The sequence below is a fragment of the Ascaphus truei genome, chromosome 1 (assembly GCF_040206685.1).
Source record: "Ascaphus truei isolate aAscTru1 chromosome 1, aAscTru1.hap1, whole genome shotgun sequence".
NCBI classification, from domain to species: Eukaryota; Metazoa; Chordata; class Amphibia; order Anura; family Ascaphidae; genus Ascaphus; species Ascaphus truei.
Window position 1 is genome coordinate 445,339,242 of NC_134483.1, and position 25,838 is coordinate 445,365,079.

A 25,838-nucleotide genomic window follows, 5' to 3' on the forward strand; every position below is an offset into this window, starting at 1 on the left:
TTAATTGCTTGGCGGTTAGCCGCTAAGGTAATGAAGTTGAAGAACAAGAGAAAACAGCGCAATGCCCGGGAGTCAGGTGGTGAAAAATAAAATCCTATTTATTCAGTACAATAGAACAAAAAACATCACCCCAGGAGGTGAACAGGATCCTCCTACGCGTTTTGGACAGTAAAATCCTTTATCAAGGATTATTCCTACTATTGTACTGAATAAATAGGATTTTATTTTTCACCACCTGACTCTCGGGCAGTGCGCTGTTTTCTCTTGTTCTTCTACTCTGGATTTCTGCATTGACGGCTGGCACGCCATATTGGACTCTCGCAGACTATAGGAGTGGGTATGATTACAAAGTCTGCACTCTAATTGTGTTATTATGATCATTATGGATGAGTGCCTGTACCTTTATTCCTCCAATGAGGTGACTCTGAGGTGATATATGCATTCTTAATGTCCCTCCAGGAGAAGTGATTCTGGTATTTATTGGTGACTCACAGGTCATTTTTAGTATAACCACTCCGTTATATAGTTACATATAAGAGTTCTGTCAAGATTTATGGACTGATAAGCTTTCCCTTACGTTGGAGCACGCATCTCCCCCATACCCATAAGGTAATGAAGTTGCCTGTAAATGCTTTTTTATTGCATGAGATTTATGCAGGGGGTATCCGGTGCTGATATTACGTGAAATCAGCTCCGGAGAATCCCGGCATCAATCCAATGCAGAAAAAAAGCATTTTTTTTCCTAAGTCCTGTATCGCCGCCTCTCAGCAGCTTTTCACCAGCCTCACGCCAACTTTTCCTGGTGTGAGGATTTTAGAGCCTCGATAACCTAATCGTGGCTACTAGAATTGCACGAGTTTCATAACCTATCGATTAGTGGCTTATCGCTGCTCACCCGGCGATTTTTTTATGATGGCTGAAATTTTGGGCGATTCATGCCTTTATCACCCACTTATCGAGGCTTACTGAATAGCAGTAGGCATTTTGGCCGATAAGTGGCTTATGAATGCTTATAGCATAGGCCCCCTACTAGTGCCAATAGTACTGCGTAGAAAATATGGCCCATTATGCAATGAGATATCTCTTCGCATTACACTGAGGAAGTAGCTGTTGGCTTAAATGCACTGTTATGCAATTTATTTAATTTTTTTTTGCAGATTGTCACTCATCACTAAAAAAGCTTTCAATGAATATGAGTAAAAATAAATGATTTTAAGGACTGCAATGCCTAATCTGGCTTGATGATAGCCGATAACATAAAAACAGCGTTTTCCAGGACTCCAAAAGATTCCTAATGATTTACAGTTGCGAAAGTTTGCTCTGCTGAAGTACTCATTTACTCTGATTTCATCAGTACTCCAGTTTTCCTTCCAGGATTAGATCCGACCCCTTATCCATTCACTACATCATTTATTCTTTTATCAGATTATTCTAGCCATTTTCATTAATAGAGTGTGAATAATGTGACTGAACACGTAAAAAAAATGTTTTGATGGAAATATATCTGGCAGAAACACTATACTATAAGGTTATTTTAAAGATTCCAGAGGTTACCTGCCTTTAAGGCCAAAAAGTAACTAGTGCATTTCCAACCTTATTTAGTAGCCAAGAATTGCTGAACACTTCAACTCTGTGTGGTACTGTAGTAAGATCCCGGCAGGGTATGTTAAGAGACATTTACCAGGCTTTTGGGAGGGAGGGAAGTGTACATAACATGCTACAATGCTTTTGGAAAATGCTCAAGTGTACTGTTAAACATAACAGGAGTTGCGTTGAGTGCGCTCTGCCAATGGGTTAGTTGGAGTTATTGCATAGTTATTAATTCCTTCTTACTTTTCCTGGTTGTTGTGTTCTTCGTATGAGCCATTATTATCCCGTTTAATTTTCCTCCTGGTTGGAAAGACTGTGAATTTGTCCAGTGGAAATGGTTTAGAAATGTCAAAATTGGCTTTACATCCACATAGCAGTTCATGATTGCAAAGGGAATACAGTTAAAACCCATAGCATTACGGCATTTCCATTCAGTTTGTCATGATTAGACTGAATGTGCTAAATAACTTGGAGCATTGAGTTAAAAGTTGGTGATGTGAATAAAGTCAGCACATACTGTACTACAGTATTACACTTGCTACATAAAGTGTGAATGGTTATGAAACTATTAATATTACAGTACAGTATGTGAAATAAAGTTCTGTGTCTGAGGGGGGGCGGGGGTTCAGACTTGTGGGAATAGGATTATATTTTGGGAATTGGTCCCGACCATTAACTACAATGGAAAATAGAGGGTACATCATTTGAGTATATTTGCTGGCTGGCTCTTAATGGAACCATTGTTATATTGTTTTATAGTAAATCAAAGCAGAGAACTTTCAGTTTAGCAGTGTTTCTGGGTGGTTTGGTCTAGTCCTCAAACAACCTATTAAAGGGAATTAGGAACTGATTGATTGGTTAAGAAACCTGATGAGAAACATTAGATAAGGAGCAGAAGTGCAACTCAGGGCTGTAGAATCAGACATTGTTTTTAGGTAGTACAGTAATTCTATTTTGTTCAAAGTGTGCTATTGCAATGGGATTGGCCAAATATACAATTACCTCCTCGGAGTCATACTGGTTACTAAATACATTATCAACAGTATTACTGGTATAGATGTATATGACAAATTCCAGTTTAGAGTGAATATAAACTCTTGTCCATTGATTACCAAATCCTCACTAGACACACATACAATTTTAAATGCACCTGTTCTTTATGGTGATGTCACAAATAATCATAGTTACTGTTATCTGCACACAATGAGGTGGTATGAAATGATCTTACCTGATAAATATGTGGTTTCAATTACTAATGATGCATGTAACTGAATTTCTAGGGGCCCAGCAAAGGCCAGGACTATGGCTTATTTCGGAGAAGGAAAAGGCCCCATTCACGTTGATAATGTAAAGTGCACAGGAAATGAAAGGTCTTTGGCAGACTGTATCAAGCAGGACATTGGCAAACACAACTGCCGCCACAGTGAAGATGCCGGGGCAATCTGTGACTACTTAGGCAAGAAGGCATCAGCGGCTGGGAATAAAGGTATGAAGTACTCGTTGCAGGACAGATAATCCAACAAATACCGCAAATATTGTCCATGTCATCAATGAGCCATCTGATTTATTTTCTATTATAATACCGCTAACCTTTTTCTTTTTAGTTCACGTGACATTCTGCTGGATAAATTAGCAGCTAGTCGTCTCATATAAAAGTCTTACAAACCATTTGTATTAAGCTCATAATATTACTACAGCAGCACCATAACACCCGATTCATTCAGCAAATGACCCTTTCAATTGTAAAAAAAAATCCTATCCAAAAACATAAACAATGTAAGTGGCCAGTTAGGTGGCCCACAGTGTATGTAGGCTTCTTAAAAACGACTTTAGTTTTCTTTCATGTATTGATCATAGTCATGATTGTGAACCCATCCACTAATTTTGGGACAATTTGTAAGTGAATTGTTTTCACATAATCATGTTATATGATCACTGTAGTGAACTGTCTAAGAACTGATTTGGAATATAATCTATGATCAGTGAATCTTGAATCACTGCAGTTTTATTTATTTTTTACATTTAGCTAGGTATAAGCCTTTAACCCATTGCTGGGCATAGTCGGAGGCTTCATCTGCAGCTCCCAACAGCTGCCAGCCCCAGCAACCCACTCTCCTGCTTTCCCTAGTGCAGAGTGAGCGGGGATGCTGCTGCTGCTGCTGCTGCTGCTGCTGCTGCTGCTGCTGCTGCTGCTGCTGCTGCTGCTGCGGTAGTAGCTTCTGCCTACTTCCTTAGCTGCTTAATTACTCTGCGCTGATCTCGTCCACTATCCTGTGAAAAAGAATATCTACCCTCCAAGCTCCCTGCCCTGTGGAGGCCCAGGCTCCTGGATACCTGCAGGGCAGCACCACGAACACCATATCCCCCTTCTATCTCCCTTAGGAGGGGGGGGAGGGGCGGGAAAGGGTGTTACAGGTATATGCAAAGTATATTGAAATGACTCACACCCCACCCTTCCTAAAAGGATTTTCCATAAGAAATACTGTATATTGACAAGACTAAGGCACACTGTGAGGAAATGGATACTAGTGTCAGACCCAACAGAATCAGAACCCACAACCTCTGCTATTTTGGGCAACAGCTAAACCAGCTGCTAGAAAAGTTTCACTTACTGTAGCATACTTTTGAGCTCTGCTGCTCACACCTGTAGCTAATCATACTTGTGGACACTCCCCTGGCTTTCTTTAAGAGCAGACCACTTTCACTTCCTGGCTGCCATTGCCATTTCAATGTGCTTTGTGCATAACAAGGAGAACACACGAGGTGCCTGAGATGTGCTAATCGCCAGATTAGCTACAGGTGCGAGCAGTTAGAACTAGAGCTCAAAAGTACTGTATGACAGCGTAGTTTTCCAGCAGCTGGTTTACGTCACATTGCTAGAACTGCTGCCCTAAATAACAGAGGCTATGAGATCTGATCCTGTTGGACCTCCCCCCAGTACCCACCTTCATCACCAGGGGGCTTATCAATATTGTTCTTCTGGAAATCCTTTTAGGAAGTGTGGGGTGCGAGTCATTTAAATATACTTTGGGAATCTAAGATGTGCTCCTTTTTGAGCACAGGTGTCAAGCAATACAGTATGTTAGTTACTAAAATCTCTCCCTCTCCCTCACATTTTTGGGGGGAACTCCTTGGAAATACCCCACAAACCCATAGGGGTTCCTGAACCCGCTCTTGGGATTCCCTGCACTGCAGCATAACATTAATAAAAATACCGGATATCTGCACAGAGAAAAATAATGAGCTTGTCTTTAAACCATGTTCTTGCGTTGCTGAGAATCAGCTCAATCGTTATCCAAACAGAGGAGATGGAAACGTCTAATGTTATTTAGAAGGGTCAAGAATTAGCACAAATAAAGCCTCCAATGAGCTCTTTTAGGTTATATATTTTTGTTTACCATTTCTAAATTGTTTATTGAAGCCTTAGTTTCGAGTAATTTTATTTTAAAATATTTTAGGTAGTTCCATATGGGACAGCATTTTTTATGCTATTTTGGGCAATTAGAGACACACATGCCTCACACTCTATTGATATAAAAGTACTGTTAAAATAAATAAAACTGTTGAGCGTGTGTTTGTTTGTACATTGGTTACTTTTTCAAAACTAAGGTAGATCTGCACAGTATCGATATGTTATGGAAGGAGTCCTGAAGGTTTCACATCACACGAGTCCGGACATTCATTAGGGCTAAATAAAAACAATATAAGAGCAGCCCTGGAATTAATTCTTAACATCGACATGTGCTATATATTTGCTAAAATACATATCACGGTGCATATAAACCTGATAAAACTATTCTACTTTTATTTCCTATGTTCATTGAAATACACGGGTAGGTTATTCAGTGATACATCATGATTACATCTAACCCGTAGTTTCTTTATAGTTTACATATTTTATTTTTATTTATTTATAAAAATGTTTTACCAGGAAGTAATACATTGAGAGTTACCTCTCGTTTTCAAGTATGTCCTGGATATAGTTAATATGACAAATAATACATGGTTACAAATACAGTTACATAAATGAACAGGGTATACATTATATACAATACATTGCATGAACAGTTAGAGAAAATGTATATTATAGGCTTATGTAACAGTTACAGACCAGATTAAAGTGTGAGACAGCCTTAGTTTTGAAAGAACTTAAACTGGTGGTGGATGTGAGAGTCTCCGGTAGGTTGTTCCAGTTTTGAGGTGCACGGTAACAGAAGGAGGAACGGCTGGATACTTTGTTGAGCCTTGGGACCATGAACAGTCTTTTGGAGTCAGATCTCAGATGATAAGTGCTGCATGTGGTAGGGGTGAGGAGCTTGTTCAGATAGGTGAGTAGCTTGCCCAGAAAGTATTTGAAGGCAAGACAGGAAAGGTGAACTTTGCGCCTAGACTCGAGTGATGACCAATCTAGTTCTTTGAGAATTTCGCAGTGATGTGTGTTGTAGTTGCATTGGAGAACGAAATGACAAATTGAATTGTAGAGGGTGTCAAGTTTGCCAAGGTGGGTTTGGGGGTGTCGAGCCATATACTATGTCTCCATAGTCAATAATTGGCATTAGCATCTGCTGTGCAATACGCTTTCTGACCAGCAGACTTAGGGAGGATTTGTTCCTGTAAAGTACACTTCGTTTGGCATAGGTTTTGGATGTCAGGGCATCAATGTGCATCCCAAATGTTAAGTGGAAGTCAAATCATATGCTCAGGTATTTAAAACTAGTAACAGGACATAGGGTGGTATTTATCAGTGTTCTTTTAGTAGCCTGGCTACACTACAATCAAGCATCAACTTAAAGCAACATAAATCAGGCTTATGCGATTGTACTTCACTATACTTTGTTGTATTATAAATGAAATGCTAACGAGCAGTTTGCCTTGATTTTCTAACTAAAACTGCTTCCTTAAAGCAGCAATACTACTTTCCCCCCTTTTTTTCTTCTTTCTATATATAAAGCATGTGACAATTCTACATGTTTACCTAAGCTGCCAATTGTTTGGTGCTCCTGTTATAAATCTGTCAAAATACTGATTGTGTGCCTAACATAATGGCTGCCTTTCAGTTTCAATCAATCCTTCAGTCAGCGTAACTCAGCAGCTACAATGTATCCTTACCTTACTAAAGTAATATTATCTATTGTTTCCAGCTCAAACTGCTGGGAATATTGGCAACAAATGATCACAAACAGAAACATGTTGAGAAGGTGTACTAAAACCTGCTATAGAAATCAAAGGATGCATTAAAACTCATTAAACATGGCATTTTGTTGAATAAAATAAAAAATAGTCACTATTATCAAATACTACAGAACTGATTTATTTAAAAAAAAAACATATAAGATTTCACATGTCTTGCTGCTTTAAGCCCAATAATTAGCGCTTTATTTAATTTGACTTCATTTAATTGAATTTACTAGAGAGGAGTTTAAAAGTTACAAAGCTCACTTCTCTTTAACATTATTTGCTTAAAATGAACACAAAAAAAAGGTCAGTGTCACATTGACAGGAATACAGGAATCCCATTAGTACATTGTGCCTGACAAGCGTCAGCACCATCGCAGGCATTTTGCTTGGCAACAGCTATGAAGCCTTTTATTACATGTCCCTGTGGAAATTCATCTCTCGTCCCTGTGAACCTGACCTGCTGCTTGCACTTAACTGAAGAAACACTGGTCTGAAATTAGAGTTGGCTTCCGCCCCACTGGTTGATCTTGGGAATGTTTCCCTGCCTCTCAGTTTACACAAGTGAAATTATACTCCTGTCCTGATCTTACAACGTGCTATGTGTCAACTTTTTCCATCAGTGTATATTGCATGTTATTTGGGGCAGGGATCAAACCTGATACTTGAAGTGCTCGTTATGAATTGAACTCTTTTATTTAATGCTTTATTGTTGTATCATTTTTTTAAATTATTTTTTAAGTATTTCTTTCAGTTTTAATAAATATTTATTGCTGGCATAAATATTTCAAATAATTAAAGGGATTGTATTATGGACGATTACTGTTGGTTTCTTTGCAGAATCCTCTTCATTGGTTTGTGGCTTAAGGTTGCTCCATCGTCGTCCGAAACGTATTATTGGTGGGAAAAATTCTCTGAGGTAAGTGAGTTTTTGAACTTAACTTGCTACCATACACTTGGATAATATTCATTTAATTAAATTATGTACACAGAATCAACATATATTGAAAGTACAATTGTTAGAAGTTATTACTTGGTTAATAGTTATTGATAAAATCAAACATTAGACACAAAAGGCGGACAAAGAGCATGACATTTTGCTTGAATTTGGCGCTTCCATCAATTGTAACATTAATTTTGCTTTGCTTGAGAATGCACTAGAGCTTCATAATTATTGAAAATCACTCAAAATAGCCATGGTTAATGTAAATGTTAGAATTCTGCATAGTAATTAACAGGACCGCATAATAGGTGAAGCACACGCTAATGAGCTTGTTACGATGGAAGTTTGTATTGGATTTTATGATCTTGTGAATAAGTGATAGTGCTAGAAGTAAGGTAACCTTACCATTCTGCTTAATTCACAATAAATAAGATACATTAAGCAAATTAAACAAGACAAGACAGTACTATAAATAGTCAAAGCTATTCCAAGATTATTATGTGGCTGTATATGCAAATCTTAAAAAATATGTGTGTGTGTGTGTATATATATATATATTAGATAATGCACATATGAAATGGCATTGCAGGACACATATGATCTCAATATATGGATACAAACGAAGTGACTTAGGAATCTATTTATTAGAGTGTGATCGTTTGGTCCTTGACCTCATCTGTCACAATCCTTGACGTTTGAAGATGTTGCAACTACAAAAACATTTCCGATTCAAAGGGTTCCCTATGATGGGTAAAAAAAGATCCCAGTGCAACTTCCTTCTCACTGGGCAAAATAAATCACTGTGGAATGCACCAGTGAAATGCATGTACCATATAAATACTGGCCAATGTAATTGACATTCGAGTATTGATTGAATAGCCATCCACTGGCCACTTTGATGTTTGCAAGGGTAATAGTTAACGTAGATATAGTTACGGGATATATGTATGTGTATATACTGTATATGTGTATATATATATATATATATATATATTTGGTATAGTGAAGGGAATCCCTGTAAGCTTTGAGAGTGCTGGTTCATCCTTTTTACTTCTGTGCCTCCTGCATGTTGGCGGTTACTGACTATCAGGGTCAGAGGACTCCGGCGGCTTTAACAGCAGGCCACAGAGCAGGAGGTGCCATAGGTGCGATCAGCGGGTGATTCCCCAGCTGACGGTGACTATATGCAGTGACACCGTTTAGACATACCTTTACATTAATTCATTATTATATTCTTTTCTAAGTGGGCATTGTTTACCCCTCTTTTTTATTAATAAAGTCTATTCACACTCTATTGTAAGGACGCTTATAATTCAAAGTCTTTTTAGATGGATTTTTGTGATCTATATTTTATGTAAAGAAGATGCTCTGGGCTTTAAATAGTGAAATATTAGCATAGTGAAAACAACTACAATTGTAATTATATAACAAAAGATTAAATGCCCCAGACAGAAATGAGAACTGAAACAATGTGTGAATACAATCCTGCTGCAACATTAGAAGATAATCCATATACAGGCAGTCCTCGTTATCTAATGTTTCACTTTACAACGAATGGCATATCCAACGCTTTACAATGCAACCCTAAGGGACGTTTTTCGATGCCTGAATGCGTTATCCAGCGCTCACGCCACTGATTAACATGGGACTCACTTTACAACGGTTTCACTATCCAATGCTACTTCCAGAACAAATCCTGTTGGATAACCGAGGACTGCCTGCACATTTGGTGTTTAAGTGTGTGTGCCTATGATCAGGTCAGATCAGTAGAAGCACACCCAAAAGATGCAACCATTTTATAAAAGTTAGGGCCATGGTGTGGAAGAAAATGTTCTATTTTTGAGATATAAAATTGATAATTCATCAAAGTGCTGATGTAGCAATTTGTCGTGATGCAAACAACACCATAAAAACAATGATCTACTTATTGTCTTTAAGAAATTGTGCTGTTTCTCATTGAGAACAACTCTGACAAAATGGGCAGCTTTGTCTACCCTTGTATGAAATGTAAATGAACCACTTGAGGTGAGTGACCAACTGGTTATTTATATGTATCAAGCAAGAGAATTCAATGTTGACCTTTATTTCTCTCCACAGAGGCGGCTGGCCCTGGCAGGTTGCTCTGCGGCTGAAATCTTCTCACGGTGATGGAAGACTGTTATGCGGTGCTACTCTTATCAGTAGCTGCTGGGTGCTCACAGCTGCACACTGTTTTAAGAGGTATGTTGATCCCAACCATCAAATTAGAGCCGTGACCAAGTCCCCGCCGGTGTTTGGCTGTAGACTGACCCTCCGCCACAGCTGCCGGCTGCTTCAATGAGAAGGTACGTTTTTAGTGCTTATGGTAGAGGGGTAAGTTAAGGGTTTTAGTGCTTAGGGTGGGATGTTAACTTTAGGGGTTTTAGTGGTTAGGATAGGGGTTTAACTTTAGGGGTTTTAGTGGTTAGGGTAGGGGTTTAACTTTAGGGGTTTTAGTGGTTAGGGTAGAGTTTTAATTTTAGGGGTTTTAGTGGTTAGGGTAGGGTTTTAACTTTAGGGGTTTTAGTGGTTAGGATAGGGGTTTAACTTTAGGGGTTTTAGTGGTTAGGGTAGAGTTTTAACTTTAGGGTTTTAGTGGTTAAGGTAGGGTTTTAACTTTAGGGGTTTTAGTGGTTAGGGTAGGGTTTTAACTTTAGGGGTTTTAGTGGTTAGGGAATGGGCTTACTTTTAGGGGTTTTTGTGTTTGGGGTATGGAGCTTCAGGGTAGGGGCTTAGGGTAACGTGTTAAGGTTATTAGGTAGCGTTAGTATTAGGGGTTATTAGGATAAGCGTTAAGGTTAGGGACTTACCGAAGCGGCGAGCGGATGAGCGTCTTGACAATGAGATAAGTCACGGCTAAGTGCCGGTGGTTATTTGGTCACGGCGAAATGGCTGCAACCAAATTTCTTAGACCTGCCCACAATTACTAGTTTAACATGTTGACATGTATGTGATTGTAATTGCTACATGCATGGTCTCTACTTTATTGTACCTTTTATACTCTATATCAGGGGTGCGCAAGCTGAGGGGCGTGAGATTTTCTGTGGGGGGCGTGAGTTTACAGAGAATCCGCACGCTTTCCGAAGGCATTTAAATTAAATGCTGGGAGAGCGGCCATGGTAACCTTCACTTACCTTGGCTCTGACGTCTCCTGGAGACGTGCTGCCGTGGCAATATGGCATCAAATGACGTTGCGGCGTCATGTGATGTTGCGTTGCCATGGCGTCGTGATGTCAAAACGCCAGAGACAAGGTAAGGAGGGGGGGGGGGGCGCGAGCAGGGGGGGAGAGCCGGCAGGGGGATGCAGGGGGAAAAGTTTGCACACCCCTGCTCGGCTAGAGGACAAAGGGTTCTAGCAATCTAGAACAGAATATTATATATTTACAATTACTCTACCTGAAACTCTATAAAATATTTAGATTATGTTTCAATGGATATTTTCAATGCTTATATTTCACACCTGTTTATATATAGTGGCATATAATATTCATATTGATACAGTATGTGTAAATGTAAATGTAAATGTGTGAGAGAAAAGTATGTGTCTCATTAGTTTTTGTAGAGTCACATTATTTTCCGTACAAAAGCAAGTTCCTCCATAGCCTCGTGAATTCAGGAGGAAATGCAGGAAATTCTTCTTACATTTTTGTAAAAGATACTTGTTGACATTTCATAAGGTGAATATGAACCAGATGTGTTACTTGTAATGGAAAATACTGAGAAGGCAATAGTGCACTTTTTAACCGTGTATCTTTCTCAGCCTTCAAGCAGTGTAAAGTTCAATATTTGTCTCAAGTACAATTTCCTTTCTAGTAGTCAGAAGACAACATAAATACAATTGAGGTCACTATTCTGCACTTTTTCCTATCCTTTAACATTTAAAATACAGAGGACCACATCTGCTAATGTAGCCATTATTATATCAAATTAGAGTACTAATGAAGACAGCAATCATATTTAAAGTGCCCAGTTAAGCTTTAACAGTATATTTTCTCTTATGTATTGAAACCATGAAAAAACAATGTGATTTCTGGAACATTACATACTCCCTTATACAATAAGGTGAGAAGTTCTATATATCAAACAAATGATTTATCCTTCACTGCATGACTAAAACATTTCAAGCAGAGCCGTCTTAACAGCATTATAGGCCCCCGGGCAAAGCAGGGCACTGGGCCCTGCTAACTCTCCGCTACAAGTCGTAATTTTTCTCCTTCTACCGAGTTAGCGGGAAATTTGAATGTTGAGGCGGGTGATCGGAAAATTAGTGTTCAATTCTGGTTTGTGCATAGATTAGCATGGGGCCCCTATGCTCGTGGGGCCCCCGGGCAACTGCCCAGCGTGCCCATGCGTTAAGACGGCACTGATTTCAAGCCTGGTAGGGTCTACCTTGACGAGGTTGAAGTCTAGAAATGTATTGGCCAAAGGATTTAACTAAATAACCCATACCTATGAGAAGAACAAACAGATAGTTTTTAACTAAATAATTTGTCATATTGGTGTAGCACTGTGGCCCTTTTTGTCTATTGTTATTGTAGACAGCAGTACAAACTGAGCTTTTAAAGTGAAAGGTGGGTATACAGGGATGTCCAGATGTCCCACTGTATAATTCATTTACACTACTAAAGAAGGCAAAGTGAAAATGTCCATCGTGCTTCACTTTTTCTATCTGAGATGAGAAGAATCCGTCACCCTAATGTCTATGTATGTTTTGGGGGGGGACTTGATGTGTGTGTGTAGGAGCGAGTGGAAACCTTGTTGTGTTTGTGTCTGTCACTGTAAGTCAGTATGCATGTATAAGTGTCTGTGAAAATGAGCATTACTGAATATGGCTGCTCATGCCTAAACACAGCCATGTCTGGATTTACATAGCCTTTAAAATAGATTAATCATTAATCATGTATCCTTACATTGCCCTGATAGTAGACACAGCACTATTTACAAGCACAATGCACACTTATCTGTATGTTATAATATTAATATTTATTCTTTATATATAGCTCGGACTATAAGCGGGCTGTACTTTAAATGTTGCAGGCACAATAGATCCCTGCCCCATAGATCCTACAGATCTTAAAATGTTATTTTGGTGCCTGAGGCACAGGGAGATAAGGTGATTGGTCTAAGGTCTCAAGGCAAGGTGAGCCAAAGCTAGAATTTAAACTGGGTTCATCCACTTCAAAGGCAAGAACAACATTGAGGTACTTCTTCAGCCTATGCTTACCACTGGGTAACCTATACAATTAGCAACAGTATGATTGTAAACAGCCTGCTTCTTCCCCAGGGAAGAAACATATAATATTGGAGGGACAAACCCTACACCACCCTCACTCCCTGGGGGGCCTAACCACCCTCCCTGGGGAAACTACCCCAACACTAACCTTACATTCCCCATTTCCTGTTGAGTAATGGCCAATAGCTCTATTAGCCAAATGTGGCTAATAAGGCTTTTGGTCACTATAAACAGAAAAAAATGATACAATTATTACTAGGTCTACTACTACTACTAAGAATTAAACATTAATAAAATATATATATTTTTTCCAACAAACTCATTGATTGGAAGCCTAGATAGCCACATTGCCAATCAATGGGAAGAAGGGTTGCCACCACTCTGGGTTTGACCCGGAGACTATGGGTTTCAGCCACGTATCTCTGGGCTACAGGTTCACCTGAAAAATCTCCGGGCAGCGACGGCAGCATCTCCCTCAGCAAATCCTGTCAACATGGCTCGGCGACGTCAAATGGCGCCGCATTGCCATGACAATGGGATGCTATATGACATCATGCGGCATCGCATTGCCATGACGTCGCAGAGCCATGCTGACAAGAGGAGGAGTTGCCGCCGTCGCTGCTGCTGCTGCTGCTGAAGGTAAGAGAAATAAATATATAAATAAAATAAATAAATGTAAAAAATGTAATTGCAAAAAAGACTCTGGGTTAGCCTAGAGTAGAAGGTGGCAGCCCTGATGGGAAGATGTAATAAAATATGTTACCTTAACCCATCCCGTAATGTAAGCTGAGGGCTGAGGGCTGTCACACCCCTGTTACCAACCAGATGGCAGATGGCCACGAAAAAACAAAAAACATAAAAATCAATCGAGGCCGATGGTCTATTTAAAATCCAGGCCAAATATATAAATATAATAATTTGGATTACATAACCCTAAGGCAGAAATGTGATACTACCGCCCCCCCTTCCCCTCATTTGATTGTGATAATTAACGCATAATTATTGGTTCCGTTAATTACTGCATCGTGGCTTGTCTAAAACTATCGCACCTTGATAAATATTACTGCAATATTGATACCGTAGGTTATAAAATTGCAGTAATAAGACCCAGTCCTTTTTTTTTTTTAACCCGTGTGTGATATTTACTCTGTTTTAACGGCGGTTGATGACTCTAAGCCAAGGGTGCGCAAAGTGGGGGGCACAAGATTTTTGGGGGTTGCACGGCAGTTACAGGCCTCTGTAACTCACTTACCTAAATTCTGCTGGCTTCGGACAACGCGTCGCCATGGCAATGTGGCGTCAAATGACGCCACGGGGTCATGTCACATGACAACGGCAAAATTTGACGCCGGATTAAAGGTAAGGGAGGGCGCGACACTGGGGGAGAGCAGGCAGGGGGCACAGCACAGAAAGTTTGCGCACCCCTGCTCTAAGCCATAGAAGCAATAGGGTGTAGAAACGTGGATGAAATGATCTCCTCAACACTCGAAATAAGGTTTTCTGTTTAGAAAAGAGTAGAGCTAAATAAAACTGGCTAATCCTAGTGGTTTCTCATCCCAAAACTCATCTTCTATAATCAGAAACCGATAACGTTTTGTAATCATAACTTCAATTGTTAGCACAAAAATACAAACAACTTGTAGCATACAAGGCAAGATTTCTGTACAACCATAATCATTCAGTGAATTTAATGACCCGCAACGTTTCTTAAACTTGTTTACAAAATCATAACCCATGTATTGCTAAAAAGTCAGATAACCATTCATTCTCAAAAGTGTAGTGTGATGCTTTTTTCCTCTGATCTATCAGGAAACAAAATCAGAAAACGTTACTGCATATTTGTATGTCCTCAACCTCCCTTAAATATAAAGCAAATAAAACCATGGGATTATCGCTGCTTTCGTTTTTCTATCTTAGGCCTCGGAACACGGAGAAGGGAAGAGCGCTGAGCAGCGCTGACGCTCATGCTCTCCTGCTGAAGCAGGAGATTTTTTGTGTCCCTGCATGAGCGTCAGCGTGCGCTCTTGTAAAGCCGTGTGGGAGCCGGGCGGGAGGCGGGGCTAGTGCTCCACGTCACGGCACCGACGTCACGGACTGCCATTGGCTTTTGGCAGTCACGTGACGGGCCCTCCGCTTCCCTCAGTGGCAAAATTTAAACTTGCCTGTCTCTTGCATTTCCACACGCCTCCGCACGCATGCAGAAGCGTGCGGAAGCGTGCGGAAGAGGCTCCTAAAGCCGCGCTGATTACAGATGCAGGGGGTAAGTGCATCTGCTCAGCGCGGCTCAGCACGGCTCAGCACAGTCTTTTTGACCATGGCCCTGGCCTTATCTTCATGTTAAAGGTGCATGTGCTTTTACTACTGGGGAAGCCATTTTGGACAGCTGCCTCTCAATTGTAGCTAATTATCCACTGCATCTTTATGTAAAAGTGCTATGGCTTTTGTACCTTATTCTATATGGTCCAAAGTGGCAGTTACAGCCACTTTCAGCCGACAATATGGAATAATGTCTGTAATGAGGAAAACATGTAACATGCCGTTTATTTGGTTTACACCTAAGGGCCCACATACAATAGACCAGGGCTGGCCAACTCCAATCCTCAAGGGCCACCAACAGGTCAGGTTTTAAGGATATCCCTGCTTCAAATAGTTGACTGAACCACTGATTGAGCCACCTGTGCTGAAGCAGGGATATCCTTAAAACCTGACCAGTTGGTGGCCCTTGAGGACTGGAGTTGGCCACCCCTGGTCTAATCACTATTCGATATGTCAATGGGTCAATAAAGTAGGTTTGAGAGCCCTTTTGATGGTATGCATTAATATGTTTAGATAATAGACAATGAAGTAAACAACATGTTTCTAGCAAAGCGCTAACTATATTAAGGCAAGTGGCACTTAATGTGTTGCCAAGAAGGTGTTAACAACCTCACAGTCTACTGAATGAGGGATTAAGATGGCTGTCTTCATGACTTTTACTCTATCATAGATCTCTAGCAAAGCTATTTTGAAGAGAGTTGAGCTATGTCACTGCACACTGACGGGAAGTAATAACAAGCAAAACAACACTCAATCAATATAGACACAATATAAATAATTGAAAGAAAGAAATCTTCATTACAGCATAAAAAATAGTAATATTAACAATAGTCTCTCTGAAATATACAATAAGGGATAGTTTTTTTTATATTCTCTATGTTGTGATGTCCTTTTTGTGAAACTGTATATTTTCACTTTATATACATTGTCAGTGGCTAAACAGTTAAATATACCTTTAAAAAAAAATCCGTGTCTTCATACTTGGAATAAATAATTTGTCATTTGAAATGATTTTTGAAGTATCTATCATGTTGTATCACAAGGAGAGATATCTCTTCCTCAGACAGAGAGTGTAGAAAACCCAGTGGCATGCACTCTTTGGACTGTATACAATATGAGAACTTACACACTTGTGGAGTAATGTACAGAGACGAGTTGGAGAGACAACAACACTGTGTGATACTGTGTAGGGAATTACTAAGTGTCCCCAGGTAATGAACTAAATGCAATATTAATGGGTAAAGAACTAAACTTTAATTTTATATGCAAATAAGATAAAATGTACAGGGCAAATTAGAAAACACATAGAAACACATCATGTGAGATGTTAATAGAGGCCGAAACAGAAGGTCAGACTTATCTAGGTATGTGTTGGTCGGCTGGGCCGCCAACAGGGTGGGTCAGCTGGGGTTAGCATCTCGGGGGGGCCCGGCCGGCCGGCACTGCAAGTTGGGCCTCTCTGACATCAGCGTGCCGGAAGCGTTCAGACGTCAGCGCTCTCTTCTTCTGGCGTGCAATGGCATGAGAGGGAGGCCTGTCGGAAGCTCAGCGTGGGACAGAGGGATAGAGGCATGCAGGCAGCTGCTGAGGGGAGAGTCGGGGTCCGGCCGCGAGATCACCGGCAGCCAGGCCTGGCCAGAGGTCGAGCCCAACTTGCAGTGCCGCCGCCAGGCCGGCACATCCACTGGACCCGGCCTGATCATCCACAAGGTAAGTCTTTTTTTAATATGTATTGTAGGGGTCTTTTTAATATGTATTGGGGGGTGGGCTTTTTATGGTTGAAGGGGAGAAGGTGGATATTGGGGGTATGCCAGCTAGGCTTCCTTAAAAATTCTTTTTAAATGTCTGAAAGCTGGGATAGAGTGATGGTGCATGGTAAAGAATTACAGAGTGGGTGTAGCACGGAAAAGTCTTGTAGGCGGGAGTGAGAGGACGTGAAAAGGCAGGTGGAAAGGTGGATGTCGTGGGAAGAAAGGAGGGGGAGTTTATGGGGTATATTTTGGGCTGAAAATTGAGATGTAAGAGGGGGAAGTTTTGTTGAGAGCTTTGTACAGTAAATCAGAACTAGGGTTTCTAGAGGATATGGCAAGCCAGTGTAGGGATTTGCGTAGTGGAGCAGCAGACGTGGAGCAGTGAGTGAGGTAGATGCGTCAGAAGCATTTTGAATGTTTGAAGTTGGGACAGGCAAATTAGGGGAATGCTAACTAGGACAAGGTTGCAGTAGTCAGGGTGGGACAGGATAAGTGAGTGGATTAGGATTTTAGTTGTGTCATGAGTGAAAAAAGGTCGTATGCTAGCAATAATTCGGAGGTGGAGACGGTAGGATTTAGTGAGGCTTTGAATGTGAGGAATGAAACAGAGAGTAGAGTCAAAGATGATGCCTATCCAGCGGGTTTTGGTGAGTTGATGAGATTTTGGTGAGTTGATGAGATTTTGGTATTATTGACAGTGATGGAGAGTTTGGGTGCAGGGGTGACAGGGGAAGGGGGAAAGTAGAGACGACCAATTATAATGCATTCATATGTATAAACCTGACGCATGCAATACAAAGAACAAGAAAACGTGCGCCAAATGTAAGAACATGATTAATGACATACCGACATATACAGCTAATGATTTTAAGTGAGAAATAGATTTTAATTACGCAATGCACTTTTTCAATAAACAATTCTTTATAGATATATCCCAAAGACTCCATTATGATCAGATTCATGATTAGAACTTCAGACACTGCTTTTCAAAATGAGAAATTACATAATGACAGAAGGAATCTCTATATAAGTTTAAATGACGTTGGTGTTGTATTGACAGTAAAGCCGGAGAAAATAAATTCCAACATGTATCTCTTAACATACATGTTTTAAGCTATTTGCAATGCTGAATGATTATAGGATTGCTTATTTGGTTTTATGTAGGATTTAGTAATATATTTTAGTAAAGGATATGCATATCCATGTCTCTAGCTATCAATTTATTTTGTGTCATTAATAACTAGCAGGTTTGAACTGACATAAATCTGCCAACATTTTTTTTAGCTGCAAACACATGAAATGTGATATTCATTACACTTAACACAGACATTGTATTGTATTGTATTGTATGTCTTTATTTATATAGCGCCATTAGTGTACATAGCGCTTCACAGTAGTAATACATGTGGTAATCAAATAAATAACAGATAATATAAATAACAGATCATGGGAATAAGTGCTTTAGACATAAAAGTAACATTTCGGAAGAGGAGTCCCTGCCCCGAGGAGCTTACAGTCTAATTGGTAGGTAGCGAGAACGTACAGAGACAGTAGGAGGGAGTTCTGGTAAGTGCGTCTGCAGGGGGCCAAGCATTATGTATCGTGTTTAGAATATCCACAGTGCTATTCATATGCTTCTTTAAGCAAGTGTGTCTTAAGGTGGGTCTTAAAGGTGGATAGAGAGGGACATAAAAGGATAGAATAGTCTTTCATTGACCCATTACGTGGTGAGCATAATGTAAGAAGAATTCACACCACTTTGTTATCAAACATTTGGAAGACCAAAAATACTAGGTAGACAGACTAAACCCTTTCTTTTAGGATGCAATACATATCTTCATTGTAAGGAGTTATCATTCAGCAGAAATAACTTAACAATAAATATTGACAATTAATTTGATCGCAGTGCAATCAGACGGTATATAGAATAAGCCCCTTAGTTTACATTGTGCTTTCCCTGAAAAAAAAACCCCATAATCCTTCCCTTTTTTTCAGTCACGCAATTTAGAGAATAGGTGAGGAAGAAGTCCGGAAGGTAACAGGGTTCTGCTGTCCAAAATGCAGCAGAAGTCAGATAGATTACTGAGAAATCCCAAAACACATCGACTTCTGATGCAAGCAGTATCAGGAGTCACACTATACGCACAGATGGCGAGCACCTCACTCCTGAAGTAGGGATTTCTTAGTGATTTTATATTTATGTTTTATTTTCTATAGCTGCTGATGGTCCTGCAGTTGGACAGGTTTTAAACATTATGATACATATCTACTGAAACATTTTACGGCCCATTAACTTGAGGTACTTGCTGTAGGACTGCTTAATAAATATGGCCCAATGTGCATTATTTATCAGCCTCCGGATAGAAAACAGAGGGAAACACCACTAAATTTATCAAAGAAAATAATTCCCATTAAAAGCTTAATTTCCTGGTTAAATCTGATGCTATTTTTCATATCATTTTGTAGCTTTTGCGATTTTGACAACAATAACCCCCTTTTGTGATTACTTTTCCAACATAGTAGACTGTTTCAACCTACATACTGTAGTACATTCAAATGAAGAAACCTTTCACTCCTTCTATGGAGGAGGATGCACTATATACAGCAAATATAAAGCTGGCAGTGACTTGCTGGAGAAATGAGTCTTCATTTATAAAGGTCAAACTGCAGCACCTTGCAAGGCAGAATCCAAGGCCCGGAGGATCAGATTCCTGACAGCCTGACAGCGAGGACCTTAGGTCTGACTCCCTGTGTACATTGAAGCTTAATTAATTCTGCACATTAGGGTTTCGCTTTCCTTTGTCCCCTTTGCCATGATTTAACACTGGCTACTAGCCAGACAGTGGTCACATTACAATAATATTTTCAGGATTGGATGCTGTTGCTTGATGACAGAAATATTTTTTTTTCATGGGCATCAGCTCTCTTTGAATGATTAGCCTGGTATGTTTTTGCCTCTCCTGCCCTCCTAATCGATGTCTGGATTAGACTGATTGATTTTTAATTCCTTCAGTGCAGGAGGGACATGCCTCGCAATGCACAGGAATAATAGCTTAGTGGGGAAGAGAAAAGGTCTCTGGAAATTATCAGTGCTGGATTATCTAGGACTGCTTATTAGTTAAACCATGATAGTGCCGATTGGGGAACTCCCGCACCAAAACTCCCATTGATTTACATTTCCGTTTGAAAGTGCATCAATCGGCACAATCACATCTTAATGATTAACCCCCTTTAGTGGGGGAGTAGGATAAGCTAAGGGCCGATGTCAGGCATTACACCCTGACCTAGCGTTAAATCCCCTTCAAGTCAATGGCACTTAACTGGGGGTGTCGTAGCCCAGACCAGCCATTAGTGAATCCCAGTGATAATGTCTTTGCTGGTAACCGTGCCAGCAATACACTGGGAAGCCGTGCAGTAAAAAGGTTAACATGCAATCCCACTTCAAACATAAATGAAACGGTGCCGATGTGCCTTCTGATCACAAGCATCAAACAGAAGATATAATGTTTCTCTGCAGATATGTCTCGTCTCCCTCACTCTGCATTCCTGATTTCTCAAAATTATTACATCACTTTTCAAGTCTATGGCTCTTCATAGTGTGCCAAGAAATACGTGAGCATGTGCCAGAAGCTCAAAGCTAATCTCGCAAATTATAAACAGGGAATGGAGGGTCCAAAATCACTCTGCATTGCAAAATAAGGAGCTGCTAACAGTGTCCTCTGTTTTTATCTCATGGTATTTTAAATGTAATGTACACTCATGTAAGTGTATTAATTTAATTGACAGTGATATAGCATGTATTCATTAGGAGTAGGAAACATAAGGAAGAATATATTGCATGGTGTGAAATTCATTAGATTAGAGCTGTTCGGGGATTGTATCTGTGACATAATTCCTAAATATATGTATAGCATAGCCTCCGCCTGCTATTTCTTCTCTTGGGCCCTAACAGTATAAGTCCTGCTAGGGACAGGCACTGGAAGGGTTATTTCCTCATGAAGACCTAGTTTGCTAATGCAGCCTGGATATAATTACTGTATCCAGGGGTGGGTCTAGCAACAACCCGAGAGTGTCAGCCTGGGGGAAGATAGTGGCTGGGTCACATGCCATTAATGTGATGCCTGTTAGTATCAGACCTGCCCTGTTATGGGGCAGGGTTACAAGCCCATCCCCCAGGGTATATACTGGCACTCTCCCAAAAGTTAGAGTCTCTCTTCCCTCCCCCTGTGGAGTGGGCAACAGCTACTCTGTATCCCAGTAGGGGATACAGCAGGAGATCGGGAGGGAGCCTAGATGGGCCTGAAGCCTTAAAGTGACCTTCAGGGGATTAGGAAGAACTGTAACTTCTGGCTGTGATGACAATGAAGAATCTGGAACCATCTAACAGTGTGGCATATTGTCTGGGCCATACAAGAGTGTCAGCATGGACCATTCTGGGTCTTCAGGATCGTCGCTGACTGGTGGTGATGAAAATTGAGAAAGAAGAACCCTGGAAGCCTGTCCTGATTCTCCCCATACCACCGCGGAGCAACTCAGAGCCTCCTGGATTACCAACAGGTATGCACTGCACCAGGAATACACATGTAGCGGCCCAAATCTCACATAGGGTTGGGGTAAAAGTGCTACATACGTAAAAAGATAATTATTTCATTGTAAGTGTAATTGAATATTAAAGCAACATTAACAAGTCCCCTTGTTATTTAATATGATGTATGTAGTTGGAAAACATATACTTTGGATAAGTGGTTTGTTTCCGTCTGATAATTCTCTGTTCCTATTAATGTTTTGTTGAATTCTGTGTAATACTGAAATGCTGAAAGTCAATCCCCACTAATAAGTGAAGTGCCTCTGGTTACCTTACATCTATCTATAGTAGATGATGCAAAGAAAGGTTATATGTGTAATGGGGTCCCGAATCCGTACCCCCGGTGTGAGGGGGAACTGCTCCGCTCCTCTGGCAGTCTGAATGAAAGTTGCGAAAGCCACCTTGGCTCTGCATACAACAAGCAGGAACTACAACTCCCAGAAGCTTCAGGGTTGGGATAGGTCACATGGGTCATCCCAGCCAATGAGGTGCGAGCGGCCATTTTAGAGTCTCTGGATATCCTCCGCGGGGCAGGAAGCACGTAGTTAGTCCTGAGGGAACCAGTAAGCCCCTGGACAAGGCCAGAACTTTGCCCTAAGGCCCCACTTAGTCCCTGATCCCTGTTTGAGTATAGTATTGAAGGGCAGGACCTAGATAGGGACCCTCCCTCATAGGGCAGCAACCCAGCAGAGGTGGAACACTCCGTCTGGAGATTGCACCACGGACCGTGCCCTGGATAAGGTGTGAGGGGAGTTGTGTTAGAGGCCCCGCTGCGTGGGACCAGATCCAGCATCCTTCTCTCCTTATTCCCTGGTCTGGCCTGTGACCAGGAAGGTACCAACATGCACATACACATCACAGGGGGGTAGCGCGAACTCACACTTGGGTGGGATTGCTTGGGCGGACACCGGGTTTATAGGTGCCCCAGGCACCCTAAGTACTTTGGGGGAACCACTCAGGGGGTTGTATTATTGCACTATATTATTGGTGTATTGCGTTGAGAGTGGTATATGTTATATACTGTTACAGTAAAGATGAGTTATATAAATATCTGGTGTGATATTGTTATTACTGTTTGTATTGGTTCCTTTGTGGAGTCATCCCACCAATGCTGAGATCCCTCATAGGTGGAGGTGCTGCACTAAAAGAGAGAGAGCTCACCCCAGGCTCCCAGAAGCGGAGGCTCAGGTCTCCTTTGAGCATACAGGTACAGTAGCACGCATAATCGCCCATGGTTTCCCTTAGGCATAGGGGAAAGGGGGTTACATAGGCAAACACATACTGTACGCTAATCAACATTTTAGACTGTATATATTGGATCCAGAAGGGAGTTTGATTTAGGTATGTAGGCGTGCATGTTTGTGTGTGTTTGGTTAAACTGACTTCAACAGCAATGCAATGAACTCCTTCAGTGCTGTAAGGACATGAACCATACTGCAGTGCAATGAGTAGCAGACCATCTAGGCTGTGTAGATGTTTTGTAAGGTTCACAAATATACTGTATGCATGTGCCTTAAAGCATCAGAACACTGCACATGGCTGTGCTTTGCCCTAAATGTCAAGCCCTATTGATAATTAGGTACCCTCCCAAGGCCAAATATGTCCTGTTACAGTGGAGATAACCCAGCTAGAACTCAATCTATAACTTTCTCTTGTTCATCTGAGCCAACTATAAAAGTACTGTACTGTATATATACTGCCTTGTCAGAGACCTGCTTTCCTTATTTTCTCTTTATTATCTTTTTCAAAGCACATTGCTACTATTCCGGGTTACCTTTATTCTCCTTGTTTTTGTAAAGCTTTTATTGTCTAGGTTTTCTTTACAATGTTCCCCTTGTTCTAACTGTGGAATTGTGGGCCTTTTATAATTTCACACGAGTCAGTACATTTCTGTATTTCATCTTGTCACAAATCTATATCATTTATCCATGTGAATTGCACCAGATTTTAAATATATTACATTATGGTGGACCTTTTAGAAGTAATATAGTGACCCTATTCTCACTTTTGTCTGCTGGCCAGAGAAGATCCAGGAATTTTTATGATGCCCCCTTTGAGAATACTATGGCAAGATCAGGTCAAATCTTTGGTCCATCTGTACACTGTTACCACCACTCACTTCACTTATAAACATATTGCTTTCTCGTTCTTTTATTGGCCCATTAATGCAGACACCATGACCCAGGGACCCTCACATAAGACAGAGAATATAGGTAATTTTTAAATCAGTTGACCGCTTGATTGCTGTATTGGTTCACACAACTTAAGATTTTTTTTATCTCTAGTGTGGTAGTAATAATTTATAAAATAATACCCATCAGGTTACAAACTCCAACTGGAACGGGTTGACTGCTATATAGTATATAATGTATATATACTGTATAGAATGGTGACAGGTCAGATAGTGGTATCTCTCACTATTCATCTACAGTATATTATAATATATCATAAACAATATAAATCAGGTTACAAAACCCAACTGGATTTCACTAACTAAAAACAAGAGACAGGTCATATTTATATGTCGAATACCTATACGAGTAGTACAATTAAATTAATTACATGCAAACCTACAGTAGCATTCATATCTGAGCCATGGGCTAAAATTAGTCTAGATCGTAGAAGTATTTTTTTGGGGTGGGGGGGGGGGGCGGTTGTATTTCCGCAATCCGGAATTGCTCATCTCAAATTAATAGGAACCAAAACTAAATGATTGCCCTCTCCCGTGTCAAGCAAACGTACTTCTCTTCACTAACACAAACGTTGTCCTCCAACCTTCACGCCTATATGCCACATTTGACTTCCTTCTCCGCCAAACTCTTCCCCCGCTGCACTCTCACGGCCCGAGACCACGCCACTCACTTCACAGACAAGATTAAGTCAATCAGACATGACATCTCTTCATGTAAAGCTCAACACACAACACCTGCCTCCTCTTGCGCACCTGAATCCACCCACAGCTAATTTTCCCCTGTGACTCAGGATGAGGTCTCCGCGCTCCTCTTAACATCTCGCCCTACAACCTGCCCCTTTATCCTATATTCCCTCATATCTCTACTGCACTCTCTTTAGCACACTAAGCCCCACCCTAACTCACGGTTTTAACCTCTCTCTCGACTCTGGTAGATTCTCAACTTCTTTCAAACATGCCCTCATCATGCCCATTCTAAAGAAACCCTCACTGACTCAGCCTCCTTCTCTAACTACCGCTCTATCGCTCTTCTCCAATTTGCCTCCAAGATACTTGAGTGACTTATCTACAACTGTCTGACTCACATTCTGTCCTCGGAGTACCTGCCTGATGCTTTACAATCAGGTTTCTGTCTTTTACATTCCACTGAGACAGCACTAATAAAAGTGACCAATGATCTACTCACAGCTAAATCTTAGGGTCATTTTTCCCTACTAATTCTCCTGGATTTCTCTGCTTCCTTTGACACTGTTGATCACCCCCTTCTCCTGAACATTCTCCACTCCATAGGCCTCCGTGATGTAGCTGTCTCCTGGTTCACGTCCTAGCTTTCAAACCGCTCCTTCACTGTTTTTTCTCTGGTGTCTCCTCCTGTTCACTCCCTCTTTCTGTTGGGGACCCACAATGCTCTGTCCTTCTGCTCTTCTCACTCTACATCTCGTCTCTTGGTGAACTAATACAATTTTTGGCTTTCAGCATCATCTTTATGCCGATGACACCCAAATCTATCTCTCCTCACCTGAAACTCCCCCTTCTCTCCTATCCCGAATCCCCAACTGTCTCTCTGCAATCTCCTCCTTAATGTCTCACTGCTACCTGAAGCTTAACATAACAGAATTAATATTCATTCACCCTTCCACTGTCACCACTACAGCAACACTCTCTCTCACTGTCAATAACATAACAATATCCTCAACACTTCAAACCCACTATCTAGGGCTCATCTTTGACTCTGATCTCTCCTTCATTTCTCACATTTAGTCCCTCATGAAGTTCTGCCGTCTCCACCTCCGAAATATTGCCAAAATATGCCTCTTTCCCAATTCATGATGCAACTAAAATCCTAATCCACTCACTCATCATGTCCGTCTAGATTACTGGAACCCTGTCTTAGTTGGCATCCCTTTGTCCGCCTCTCCCAATGCCAATCCATCCAAAATGCTGCTGCTACACTCATCACTTCACTTCTACTACAATCCCTACACTGGCTCGTCACAGCCTCTAGAATTGATTTTAAAATCCTAGTAATGGTTTAT

The 25,838-nt window shown here is 40.8% G+C and overlaps 1 protein-coding gene across 1 annotated transcript in view; it reads left to right on the plus strand.

The window, feature by feature from the left end:
* Window positions 1-25,838, plus strand: part of PRSS12 (serine protease 12) — a 139,334-nt gene that overhangs the window by 105,794 nt on the left and 7,702 nt on the right. Inside the window, exons 9-11 of the mRNA XM_075616387.1 lie at window positions 2,871-3,076; window positions 7,606-7,684; window positions 9,806-9,928. Coding sequence (XP_075472502.1) covers window positions 2,871-3,076; window positions 7,606-7,684; window positions 9,806-9,928 — 408 coding nt within the window. The remainder of the gene's footprint in view (window positions 1-2,870; window positions 3,077-7,605; window positions 7,685-9,805; window positions 9,929-25,838) is intronic.